General features: G+C 56.7%; 2 protein-coding genes across 6 annotated transcripts; both read right to left on the bottom strand.

Annotated features, from left to right (window-relative positions):
- Positions 1 to 917: 917 nt before the first annotated feature.
- ELMO3 (engulfment and cell motility 3) lies at positions 918 to 5,571 on the bottom strand. Of its 4 annotated transcripts, XM_049622851.1 has the most exons (20): positions 5,237 to 5,569; positions 5,065 to 5,105; positions 4,892 to 4,964; positions 4,632 to 4,682; positions 4,276 to 4,445; positions 4,091 to 4,190; positions 3,847 to 3,998; positions 3,678 to 3,756; positions 3,499 to 3,549; positions 3,288 to 3,410; positions 3,060 to 3,191; positions 2,857 to 2,958; positions 2,646 to 2,754; positions 2,402 to 2,538; positions 2,143 to 2,306; positions 1,921 to 2,033; positions 1,704 to 1,808; positions 1,521 to 1,603; positions 1,343 to 1,429; positions 918 to 1,254 (listed from the first exon to the last, which is right to left on the bottom strand). In XM_049622851.1, the coding sequence occupies exons 1-20, from the start codon at positions 5,312 to 5,314 to the stop codon at positions 1,042 to 1,044; spliced, it is 2,163 nt and encodes a 720-aa protein (XP_049478808.1). In that variant the 5' UTR covers positions 5,315 to 5,569; the 3' UTR covers positions 918 to 1,041. The 4 variants fall into 4 exon arrangements, with proteins under 4 accessions (XP_049478808.1, XP_049478810.1, XP_049478809.1 ...); XM_049622853.1 differs by lacking the exon at positions 1,343 to 1,429 and having other exon boundaries at positions 5,237 to 5,571; XM_049622852.1 differs by lacking the exon at positions 4,632 to 4,682.
- Positions 5,572 to 5,699: 128 nt separating this feature from the next.
- On the bottom strand, positions 5,700 to 12,509 carry E2F4 (E2F transcription factor 4). Of its 2 annotated transcripts, XM_049622860.1 has the most exons (10): positions 12,296 to 12,509; positions 11,749 to 11,858; positions 11,446 to 11,607; positions 11,086 to 11,129; positions 10,308 to 10,369; positions 9,792 to 10,089; positions 9,120 to 9,320; positions 7,006 to 7,053; positions 6,756 to 6,800; positions 5,700 to 6,657 (listed from the first exon to the last, which is right to left on the bottom strand). In XM_049622860.1, the coding sequence occupies exons 1-10, from the start codon at positions 12,428 to 12,430 to the stop codon at positions 6,542 to 6,544; spliced, it is 1,221 nt and encodes a 406-aa protein (XP_049478817.1). In that variant the 5' UTR covers positions 12,431 to 12,509; the 3' UTR covers positions 5,700 to 6,541. The 2 variants fall into 2 exon arrangements, with proteins under 2 accessions (XP_049478817.1, XP_049478818.1); XM_049622861.1 differs by lacking the exon at positions 7,006 to 7,053.
- Between the last annotated feature and the right edge of the window lie 44 nt (positions 12,510 to 12,553).

Genomic DNA, 12,553 nt, shown 5'->3' with positions numbered 1-12,553 from the left:
AACTATTCCAACTGTGGTGGGAAGTCTCTGAATGTAGGAGTGGGCATGTTGGGCCCTGGAGGCCTGAGTCAGAAACAGGTGCTCTCCCAGCACATTCTCCAAAGAGATGCCATTTCATCAGTTTTCAAGGTAACATGTTGATGGTCAATACCGTTAAAAAGGTACTGAGATGGTGTTGAGAAATAGCGGTAGTGAGAGGCACGGAGAAGGTCAGAGTGGTGGCAGCTTTCAGCCTGCCCTGTGGGTTGGTGTGCTAGCCTCTGAGATTGACCTCCAGCTGGGCCCAATACTCCTCGCCACTTTCGGTCCCCAGTGGTCTTGCCTGTCCGTGGCCACCACCACACCCTGCTGCTGCAGTGGATTTGACTCAGAATGCAAGGCTTGCACTGAATTCCCTCATCAGAATCAACACATCCTTCCACCACCAGGGGACAGGTTTGGAATCTTGAGTTTGCCCTTCAGCACAAAGCAGACCCAGCTTCACATCTATTCCTTCATGCCTCTCACCAGAGGGCCTCGAAAAGGACAAAGAGCAGGGCCAACCAGAGCTGAGGACTGAGTTCAAACTGTTAGGAGCCTTTTAGAAACATGGCTTTCAGACTAGGCCCCTGTTCATGTTGCCCAGGAAGGTATCCACTTAGGACAACACCTTCTGCCTTGCCACAGGTCCCTCAACTGACCCTCCAGACCATAGGCCATCCCTCTCTGCAGGCCCAGCACTCAGGAAGGCTGAGGACTCATCTTGTGGAAGGACAATAGGTCCAGCTTGTCTCCAGCCTCCTGCAGAATACCCTCAGCTACGGCTCCCCAGGTTTGTGGCCCCAAGCAGTGACCTTGACCCGATGCCCCATCTCATTTGCCAGCTAAGCTTGAAGGCAGGCTTGGCCCACAGGTTCAGAACTGGCTCGACACATACATAAGAGCCAAGCAGACTTTATTTCTGCTGCAGCCTCTGTTTGTCCGGATGTCTGGGCTTTTCCACCCTCCACCCTTCATGGTTGCCGCAGTGCCAGCAGCTGTGGCCCACGGCCAACCTCACTGTCAAGGTTCAGGGATGCTGCAGTCATAGCAGAAGTTGAAATTGGTGGGGGGCGGGGGGATGGGAGGCGGCTGCTCAGGAATGGGCACATTCTCCAGCTCCAACAACCGCAGCTTGGTCTCCATCGTCAACAGCTGTTCCAGGTCCAGCCGAGTCTGCTCACTACCCATGGGACTTCCCAGCAGGGCGCTCAGCCCATCTGTCCACAGGTGGAACTGGGGACAGGGCCAGCTCCGTGAGGGCCTGCCCATCTCTTCCCCGGTCCATCTGCCCAACTCAGCTCAGCCTGGCCCAGACACTTACCTCCCGTTTGGATGGGGCGATGAAGTTGAGGTATGCCTCCTCCTCCCCATGGTCATAGCTGACTGAGAAGGCTAACTCATAGAGATCCTGGGGAAGCCAGGGAGCTGAGAGCACTGAGCAGGGAACAGGGCAGGGCAGATGTGGGTGGGAAGGAGCCCCTGTCTTCCACTACACTCACCTTGTTCTGCTTCCCTGAGCCTTTCTCCCGGACGTGGGGGCAGTCTTTGCCTGTTAGCAGTGCCTTGATATCAGCCACAGGGACTGCAGGAAGAAGGCTAGGCTGATCACTGGGACCCAGGTGGTCCTGCGACATGGTCTGGGGAGAGCAGGTGGCTGATCCTGACCCTTGCCCCATTCTTACGCTGCTCAGGTAGGCTCTCAGGGGTGGGTGGGCTGGAACCCTCCTCCACGTCCCCATACTGCAGCACCTTGTGGTTAGGGGACAGGCAGCAGAACCACAACTTGTCTGTGGGTAGAAAGGGAAGATGGAAGGAGTGACAAGAGGGGCCCTGACCCCAACCCAGCCACCCAGCCACCCAGCCACCCAGCCACTCTCTGCCCACCCTCCCCTCAACCACCCTGGCGTCGCCGGCTGCTGATCTTGCGGAAGAGTGTCCCCTCACAGAGGCGGAGCAAACGCTGCTGGCGGATCAGGCCCATGAGTTCCGGCTTCAGCTTCTCCCGCAGCTCCCTGGTGGGGCAGGGGTGGGGAGGCCGTGCTTGGTGACTGGGACTGGGGCAAGGCCCATGGGCACTAAGGAAGGTGGAGCCAGGACAGGGATCCACTCCCATCTACTCACAGTATGGGAGGGGCCAGTGTGCCCTCCTGATGCAGCCGCTCTGTCTGTCTCAGCCGCAGGACCTCCCCGTAGGGGAGCGCGTTCACCTTGGTTCGGAAAAGCTCCAGGGAGCTGGGCTTCAAGGCCAGCGTGCGGGCCAGCTGCTCCCGCACCACTTGCATGACCTGGAGTCACCAATTCAGCTCAGTACTATGCTCTGGACCCCTACTCAGAAGAGCCCCTGCCCTGGCTCAGGTCTCCTAGCTTCCACCCCACCCACCTTGTCAAAGTCCTCCTGGGTGGCCCGCATCTCCTTCCAGGTCTTATTAAGCAGCTGGATGCTCACACAGAAGAGCTCATGGAAACTCTGGTCTTGGCTGAAGAACATGGGTGAAAAATCCTGGGCTGTTTCGGAGCCTGGAGCAGGGGGGCAGGAGGGGCTCAGGGAGAAAGTGTGTGCAGCCCCTGGCCCTCTCTGCCCTTCCGTCCCCCGTTCCTGGACACGCTGTGCCCAGTCCACTCACAGGGCTCCCCAATGCGGAGCAGCTCACACAGCAGCACAGTCAGCTGGATGCTGCTCCGGGCAAAGGGGCACTCATGCTTGTCCTCACGGCTGCTGTTCTCCAACACAAACTGGGGTGGTGGAAACAGAGAATGGGATAGAAGTCGCAGCTAAGGCAATACAGACTCTGCTTAGGTGGCATCCTACTGTATCCCTTCCACCATATCACTGACCCGGCTGTAAGCACTAGGTGCATGTCTGGAGAAGTAAAGCATGTTGTCCAGGGCCAACAGGCCGGGGGGCACTCGCTCTAGATCCTGTGCAGGGTTGCTGTTCTGGGGAAAGAGGGACAGGTAGCTCAGTAAGGACTCCAGGCCTCTGGAACAAAGCAGCCCTGGTTGAGGCAGGGGTGGGGAGCTAGGGAGGGGTTGCTCACGGAGAAGCCCAGTTTTCGAAACTCGCGGGCACAGAGGGAACGGCGACGGTCAGCACTCAGCCCGGTGCCCAAAGACTCCCCTTCAGGATCAAAGGCAGCCTGGCGCAGGGCCTGCAGCTGCTCCCGCTGTTCCTGGGGTCATTGTTGTGGAGTAAGGGAATATCAGGATCATAGATTCAAGGCCATTCTCTAGCTGGCCCCAGCCTTGTGCACTCCAAAAGCACCCACCTGGCTGTAGGGGTCCAGTGGTGTCCGCATACGTGGCTCCAGCAGCCCCAACATAAGGGCCTGCAGTACGTACAAATGATGAGCCATCTCATCGCCCAGTGGTGCTGCACTGTGGATGATGTTCTGCAGAACAGCCAGCCCACGGGTGTGAGTGTCAGCTTACTGGGAGAGGGAAAGTGGGGAGGGGTCTGCCTAGCCCAGTCTTTCCTACCTTATAGATGAACTGGCGAAGGTTTCTCTGCCACAGGTAGTCAAGCATGTGCTGAGTTGGGTGGGAAAGGGACTTAGATGATTTAGCCCCACCATGAGCACCCACCCTGCAGTCCCAGGACAGAGCACAGTACCCACCAGCTCCTGCCCCCACAGCCAGCCACCAGATGGGACACTCACCTTGCGTTCAGTAGAGCTGGCCCCCTGCAGCAAGGCTGTCAGCAAGGCCATAGCCTTGGTTTGTAGCTGCTGGTTCATCCTGGGGCAAGAAAAGGAGGGCTCAGCTGGCTATCCAGGGTCTCGGTCCACACCCCTCATCTGTATTCCATCCCCACCCCCAGACACTTACACCTGTAGGTGTACCAACAGCCTATCCAGTGGCACTTCACTTTTGACCAGCTGGCCCAGGGCAGGGCTGCTCAAAGTCACACTCTCCAACAGCCTGAGAGCCAGGGGCTGCACAGATGCATCCATCAAGTTCATGTTCACATAGCATACCACCTGTAACAGGGGAAGGGGATTGTTAGCATTTCACCACCATGGAAGGCCATATCCTGACCCCACCCCTGCTGCCCCTAGAAGAGGCAACCCACCTTCCTAACAAAAGGGATGCTGAGCGTCTCCCAAGACACCATGCCATGTTCCATGAGCTCCAAGAAGGCCCTCAGTGCAAGGGCCAGCAATTCCCCTAAGCTGGGGGGACATATGGGGCTGAGCAGGACCAGACCAGGACCCCCAGCCCCACCATGTCCACCATCCACCACAGTCCTGTGCTCACTCATCTCCATCCTCAATGATGGTGCCTAGTCTCTGAAGCCCATCACGGCTGATGACCTCCTGGGCAAAGGTCATGTCTGGGGCCAGCAAGACGAGGTGCTGCAGAGTTTCCCGGCGCCTTTCACGGCTCCCACACTGCAGCCCACCCAACAGTCGCTCAGCCTCAAGGTCCTGGCAGGGGTGGGAGAGGTGAGAGGTTGGGTAGAAGAACTGAGGTGTGGGGACTCAGATGTCCACTAGGTGGGGCACTGCGGAGTTGGAGTCCCGGCCTCCAGATCTGGGGCAGAGAGGAAGGTGGGCAGGAAGGAGGCATAGAAGAAGAGCAGGAAAAGAGGGTGGGATCAGTAAGGGCATTACTGGGGCAGTGCTGAGGCACAGGATGCTGCCATTCTTGATCTCTGTACGGTTCTGGAGAAGATGGAAAGAAAGGGAGAGAAGTCAAAAAGGGCTCTGAGAACTGGTCAACTGGGGTTCTCGGTGAGGGAGGGTTTGGGAGTCAGGAAAAGATCACATTCCAGACAGTGGGATGAGTCTGAGTAATCAAGACCAGGTGTGCTTGCAGGAGGTGGGGATGTCACACAGTGGAATATGGGCCTGGCGGGGAGTGGAAGACTCACGTTCTCAGTGATGTATTTCCTATGTCCATCAGCAAACTGCAGGGCATAGCGTTCAGAGTGAACCAAGCTCCACCTGCGGGCAGCAGAGACTCAGTGAGGCAGGTAGGGGGCGCCCCTCCCTTCTGCCCTCCCATCTCCCAATCCCCTCCCCCGCCTGGCTAGCCTGCACTTACGCGTCGCACACCTCCTTCAGCACAGCAGCCAGAGGCTTTGCCTGCAAGTGAAGAGGTCACTTATGGGGCAGGTGTGGGGAGGAATTGGGAAGGAACCTGGGAGTTCCGAGGGGAAGGGGGGCGGCCCAGAGGTGAGTGGTGGGGTGAATGGAGGCCAGACAGGCCTAGTGACCTGGTCCAGCCGGATGAGTTGCGGGATGGCGTCACGCATCTGGACCGCGATCTTCACCACGTTCCTCGGGGGCGCCATGGTCCAGCTGGGCGGGGACGCCTGTAGTTTCCAGACCGTCCAACCTCCGGCCGAGGGCGTGCCTGGTCTGGTGCCTCCGAGAACGAGGGCGTCTCCCTGTCCAAGGCCTGGACCCCGTGGCCCGCACTCAACGGTCAGGCTCGCTCCAGGACAAGCGCCGCGGCCTTCCCAAGGGAGCCAGACTAGTTCCGGGTTGGAGTCCCGGGGGTAGGCGCCTGCCCCGCCCCAAGAGGCGGCCCCGCCCCGCCCCAAGGTGCGGCAGGTGGGGGCGGGGAGGATGGGTTGCCAGAGCAGCCACACCTCCCTTTCCGGCAAGGTGACCCACCCGGTCCCACCACCTATCCAGCAGAATTCCAGGGAGGGGCCCAGAAAAAACCAGATCAGATACAGCCTTAGGCACGGTCTTTATTCACTCGCACACTGTACAAATATTACAATTTCCTTTTGCTGCAAAAAGTATAAAAATAATCTTTATATAGGAATCCATTCGTTACTGCAAATCTTTCTAAATCTCTGGAAATGGCTCTAAATGAGGATAAATGAATAAACAAGGGTGGGGCAGGCAGAGGAGAGGGAGACCTACAGGGCAGCAGGAGATTGGACCAATCCTTAGGGACTCACTTGCCCAGATTTCTAGCTAAAGACCTCTCTGTTCTTTCCTGTTAGCACTCCCCCCACCCCAACCCTACCTATAGGTTCTCAGGGCTAAGGGCCAGGCAGATGGGGGATACACACAGAGGTCCAAGGGGAGCTGCAGGTTCAGGGGGTGGGGAAAAGTGAAGGAGGCTGGGGTGGTGCTGGAGAGCATCAGGCTCCACCCTAGGCTCCCCACCTCAGAGTGGGGGGGAGTGGGGGTTGGCTGGAACAGGGCAGTAGGGTTGGACAAGCTGCCCTATTGGGGTGATGGCAGGTCTTCAGTTCTGTGCCACTGAGTGGTAGCTGAGCCTGGGCTCTGAGAGGGCATGTAGTGGAGGAAAGCCCCAGAAAAGAAGAGGCAAACGTTGGCTCCACGGTGAAGGGGGCTGAGCCCCTTTCCCCTACTTTCCTAGCACGGTACAGGTGCTCGTGCAGGAGTGGGAGTTGTGTTCAGAACTGCAGTGAGGGAAAGCTGGGGAAGCCAGGAGTCTGTGGCTCTCAAGCTGTGTAGGGGTAGAATGGGGGATGTCCTCAGGCAGCCCCCAGGTCACACAGTCTGTGTCCGGGCCACACAGAGCATGTCTCTGTCAGTCAGAGATTCAGAACAGGCACGTCGAAGAGGTCACAGACACCTTCACTCTCGTCCAGGTTGTAGATGTAATCGTGGTCTCCAGGGGGTGGAGAAAGGCGGAGGAGAGGGGCAAACACTGCAGAGAGCATCAGGCTGAGACTCTGGGCCAAGGCCCCTCCCAGCAGCTGCCCACCCCCTGCCAACCGCCGCTCCCCACCTTCCTGGGCCACCCACCTTCTGAAGACATCAGCTCCTCCAGCAGCTCTGAGCTCATGCATTCTGGGGAGAAAGGGAGAGTTCAGTTACATTCTGGCTCCTGCCTCTCTACCCACCAAAGCCCATGAAGGGGACCCCCCTAGCCATTCCTTAGGAACTTTACGCTTTGCCCAGGGACCGAGCACAATCAAAGATCCTCAGAAGCGCAAGCAAACAGCCGTAAGACTGAATGAGCTACCCTTTACCCCATGGAAGAATGCAGCCCTACCTCGTGTGGGATCGAAGATTTCTGACAGTTCTTTGGGGAGTTCCAGAACTGAAAGACAAGAAAGCCATGCTCAAGAGCACAGAGATCCATTCTGGTCCCACCCTAACCTTCATCCTCAGATCTTCTATCACCCATCTTGGGGCTCCACACAACTGAGGAGATGGAGGCCCTGCCCCAGGCAAAGCTGGCATTGTCAGTCTCCCCTCCTAGACGTGAATTCCTCAGTGCTGGGCTCAGGGTAATAAAGGCCCATTGCGGGTAACTGGTATAGCCCTCCTAACTCAGAACTGCTGCAGAATGGCAGCAGACTTCCTCCCTTTATGGGTTCAGCAGGTATGCCCTGTCTGATGGAAGATGCCCCATTCACCCCTGCCCTTGCTGAGCACCTGCTCAATGCCAGGCTCAGAGATCACACCCTGGGGACCAGGTCACTGGGCAGGGCAGGAAGCAGATACTTATAGGGGGGCTGGTGCTACAGGGTGACAAATCTGCTACAAAGGTCTGACTGGGAGGATGCACGTGGGAAGCAGAGGAAAATGACACCAGAGAGGAGTGCTGGGGCTGGTTCATGAGGATTTCATATGCTAGGTGTAGGGATTCTGGTTTTATCCAGCAGGGCTTAAGAAGCCATTAGAAGTACTCTGTAAAGACAGAAATGTCACAGTAAAAGGAGGATGCTGAAGAGTTTAGAATAGAGATAGCCAGTAGTGACCCTGAGTGTTGAGGATAAATAGAAGCCAGTGATGGGAGATGTCTGGAACAAAACTCAGCTAATGCAAGATGGGGAGCAGAAGGAGATAGAAAAGGAGTGACATGCAGATGTCAGGCCTGGGGGACCAGGGTCAACAGTAGGGTAGACACAGAAGTAGAAAAAGCAAGTTTCGGGGAGCCTGGATGGCTGAGTCAGTTAAGCGTCTGACTTCGGCTCTGGTCGTGATCTCGCAGTCTGTGAGTTTGAGCCCCACATTGGGCTCTGGGCTGACAGGCTGGAGCCTGGAGCCTGCTTTGGATTCTGTGTCTCCCTCTCTCTCTGCCCCTCCCCAACTTGTGCTCTGTCTTTCTGTCTCTCAAAAATAAATATTAAAAAAACAAACAAACAGAAAAAGCAAAAAAGCAAAAGCAAGTTTCAGTTGAGGACACAGGAACGAAATGCCCAATGGATGTGCACAGGAAGGCACATGGGCACAGGTGTGGAGTTCAGGCAAAAGAACTAGGCAAGCTGAAAGTTGGGGACTCATCTACCCTGAATAGGTGCCCTCCACAGCTGTAGAATAGGACAGAGATGTGGGAAGCACCAAGGTTTATAGGAGTGCCAGGGAGAGGTCAGAAGCCAGCAAGAGATAAGAGCCAGAATTGGCATCATAAATGCCAAAAGACGTAAAAAGCATCAACATGGAGTAAAGAAGCACCTGAATAAATTAGCCCAGAAACCTGCTGGAGCCAGTAGTCAAGGCTAGGAAATTTCTCAGAAGTAGCACTGGCATACCGTGGGGTTGGCATACAGGGATCTTGACTGCTGCAACCTGAAGGGGGACTAGGGGACCAAGATACAGAATGGAATAGAGATCACTTGTTCAAGGAGTCCAGAGAGGAGACAGTGAAGGGGACAGAGGAAACACAAAGGATAAAGTGTCATTTAGCGAGAAGAAACTTAGCAGTGTTTGTGGGCCAAGAAGACAAAGTCCTGGAGGAAGCAAACACTCACATCAAAAGATGGAGAGAAGACTCCAGGCAGATGACATCACCTCCCCTGGGAAGGCACTGCCCACCTTTGGACACTGAGGGCCTTACCACAGCCCCTTCTCCAGGACAGCAGTAATGCCTTTGTGACACCTGAGTGCAAGGGGTGACAGGCAGGGCTTGAGAGGGACCTAGGAGTTCCATGTAACCCAGGAAGGGGAGCAAAGGGGCACCATTGCCAAGCTGAAGGCCAGGCTCCTCACCCAACCTGGCAGAGCCCTGGTGTCAAGGCAAGAGTTGATGCCAGGGCTGACCCTTGGGCTGGCCAGCTCTGGCTGAGGAGACAGATGAGCTGGTTCCAGCCCCCGTACTGTTTCTGACCTAGGACTGGCTGAGGCTGGGTTCCCCCTACTCCTCAGGAGACAAGCACTTACCTCCTGTGGGGTCTGCCTTGATGGGCTCAAAGGAGGTAGAAGGGTTGGGTCCAGATGAGCTGCTATTGCTGCTGCTGCTGCTGCTGCTACTGTCCAGCAGGGCAGAGGACTGTAGCGGCCGGGTGTCCAGTGCTGTCAGGCCCAGTGGGAGGGAGCTAAGCTCACCACTGTCCTTGCTATTGGTTCCAGGGCCACCACTCACTGCAATCAGATCCCCAGAACCCAGTCACTTGGGAGCAGGAAGTGAGACATTGAAGCTTTGTGCTAGAACCCAGTCAGGATGATGATAGCCCAAGGAGAGATAGGAACTGTCAAGGTTCCTGAAGAGGTAACTTAGAAATGAGCCACGAAAAGAGACAGGAGCTTGAGACCTCCAAGAGGAAGACTCCCAGAAGACATGGCTGCTGTGACTACTCTTTAAGAGAGGTGACCAGGGAAAGTGAGACGTAGACGGATCTAGGGGAAAATTGTCACCACTGATATACCCTTTCACAGTCAGAGCTTCCCTATTAAAAACGACTCATAACCACAGCAAAGGGAGGCCAACTAGAGACCAGGAAAAGGACAACCCCCACGAAGTCTTTTCCAACTCTGAGTACACATTTCACAACAGAGATGTTGCCATTCGGGCCCCCAAAATCATCCCATCACCAGCTGCCCGTTACACCTCACCTGTGATCTCAGTTGCTGGACCAGGCACCCCCTGGGCTTCGATGATGCCAGGAACAGGGGTGGGGCTGGTCACATGGGGACTGCTTGGGCGTGAGGTATCCTGGGGCTGGGCCAGGGTAGGCTTGGGCAGAGGTGGAGGGGTAGGGACCGCAGGTGGGCTCTGGAGCAGATCTTCAGGTGGCGGCACAGGCACTGCCACAGGCGGTGAGCTCCATGCCTCCTTGTTCACCAGCAGCACCTCAATGGGGCCACTTACACTCTTCAGGTGAATCTGGTACTTCTTCTGCCCATTGAGGCCCTGGAGGTGGGGGATGGGGGACAGGTAGAATTAGAAGCACACTTGGCTCCTGCCTGACCCTGGGCCAGGGCCAGTGTCCTCTTCCACCCTAGGCTGCCCGTTCTTCTAGATAACCCTAAAACCCAGGCTTCCCCCTACTTGCCCCACCCGGCACTTATCAAGCTCCACAGCCAGCACCCACCCTCAATCAACCCCGCCTGCCCAGGCTGAGCACCCACCTCTGGGATGGGCACCTCGAGGCTGGTGCCTGATGGGGCCCGGATGGCCAGTAGAGTATCTCCTAGAATGACAAGGAGAATAGGTCAGGGCCCGTGGGCTCAATCTAATCTGAGAATAGGGGTGGCTATCCCTTGGATCAAGAAAGGAAATCATGGTCTCTTAGGGACAGCAGGCTTCACCCAACCCCCACAGTGGCTGGGGCAGAGAACTAAAGCTTTTCTCCTCCCAAGAGCCCAAGGGTCAGTAACCACAAAATCTGGGTTCAAACATGTGGATCAAAGGATTGCTGGCCATGGGCATCTCACTCCCTTATTGATGGGACTGTTCCCTAGAAGTTCTGGCCAAGGCCAGTGTTCCTTCCCCAAATCAGTCTGGGGAATGCAAAATGGAGAAGGAACAGTTCCTGTACCCATAATGCAACTAACTACAGGCTGAAAGTGAACACCACTGTCCCCTGGATACAAGAATGCAAGAGCATACCCATTCTCTCTCCCCCTTATGTTTCTGTCATGCCTGAGAAGACAAACCCAGGGAACAGTGGAGAGGGGGACTGACCCAGGGACTCAGCCCAGAATTCATGTACACTTTCAATACAGTTGGCCTCCATGGGGTCCCAGTGACCCTCAAACCCAGGACTTACCCTGCCTGATTCCTCTTTGGGCAGGCCCAAGGAACCCTCTTAAGAGACAAAACTCTCCTTTGGCACTGAACCCACTGCTCAGGGCTGTGGTTCAGCCCAGCCCCACCCCCAATTCCCCCTACCCAGGCTCTGCTCACCAGCAAAGCATCTGCAGATGTCCTCATGAGTCACGTAGGCCAAGGTGTGGGGGTTAAGGAGAACGGCTGATGCCCTGCCTATGGTGATAAATGGCAGACCACAGAGAAAACCCAGCTCTTTAGCAGAGATCTGACATACAAGCTCTCAAGAGAAAGTCCTCGGGTCTACATGGGGAAGGATCACAGGACAAGACTGGTTGGGGAGGGGCTTTGAGGAGGGAGGCTGAAGCAGGGACCTGGTGAGGAACTGCAGGATCATCCTCCCAAGGTGGATAGTGCCTTGGGCACCACAGAACAAACCCAGCTGGACTAAAGGGCCCCTCACCCACTCCCTGGGAGCAGGGACCGCCAGGAGGATATCAGCTGTTCTGCACGTCCTCTGTGACGTTCCGGATGCTCTGCTGCACCCACACTTTGTGCTTGTCCAATTCTTGCTCCCGCTGTTGCAGCTCCTCGATCTCAGCCTTGAGCTCAATCAGCTTGTCCGCAATCTCCCGGGTATTGCAGCCAGGCCCCACGCCCCTGAGCCCAGGGAGTAGGGCTGAGAGGAGCCACCAGGAACTCTGGGTCCCATGGCCCATGCTCTCTCCTGCATCCTTCTCCCCACACCCCTGACACTTCTGGGTAGGAGATGCCACTGCCCTCCCAGATACCCCCACTCACTTCCACTGGATGCTATTCTTGGATTTTTTCTCGATCAGCCCGATACCTTCCAGCACGTTAGTAATGTCGTAAATCCGCCGCTTCTGGCGCACGGCAAGGGTGTCAGCTGCCTGGCAGACAGAAAAGAGTGAAGGATACTTATCCCTGCTCTCAGGTGTATCCCCAGCTACTTTGAGACTTGGTCTGGAAAGGATCTGAAAAAAGGGTGGCCTGAGTCCCAACCCTCTTTCCAGGCACTAAACCGGCTCAAGACCGCGGGGCAGGAAAAGGCCTGGTGCAGCCTGAACTGATGTTCTGATGCTCTTCTCCCATCAGCCGAGGAGGGCCACGAGGACTAGCACTTGCAGCCCTGAGCCTGGCACATAGCTGACACCCAATGGCCTCGACTGACTGAATGGAACAGCTCCCAGCCTCCCTCCTGTGAGAAAGCGCACGGATGGCTGCCTGCTCTCTGAGAGCTCAGCTGGGCCGTCCCAGGGATTCCCGCTACCGGTCCAGGCCTGCCTGGTCCACTATCCTCCCGGTCGCCCCTTAGCCCAGGCCGCACCAGCTTGAGGTCAAGCACACCATCCTTGGCCTCCTGGAGAAGCGACACGAACTTGGTGGTGAGAAGTCCCAAGCTCTTCTCGTGCCGGCTTGGGGTGCCCGGGGGAGGCGGCGCTTGCGGCCCGGCCTCCGCCATCGCGCCCGCCCGCCGCCTCCCTTCAGCCAGGCCAGGCCAGGCCGGCGCCGCCGCCACTTCCGCTTCCGTTCCTGGCCACCAGGCCGCCGGCGCCAGCGTCGCTGTTTCCGCTTCCGCTCCGCG

Source organism: Panthera uncia (genome assembly GCF_023721935.1).
Source record: "Panthera uncia isolate 11264 chromosome E2 unlocalized genomic scaffold, Puncia_PCG_1.0 HiC_scaffold_20, whole genome shotgun sequence".
NCBI classification, from domain to species: Eukaryota; Metazoa; Chordata; class Mammalia; order Carnivora; family Felidae; genus Panthera; species Panthera uncia.
The sequence above is the reverse complement of the archived record's forward strand: the minus strand, read 5'-3'. Positions and strand labels throughout refer to the sequence as shown.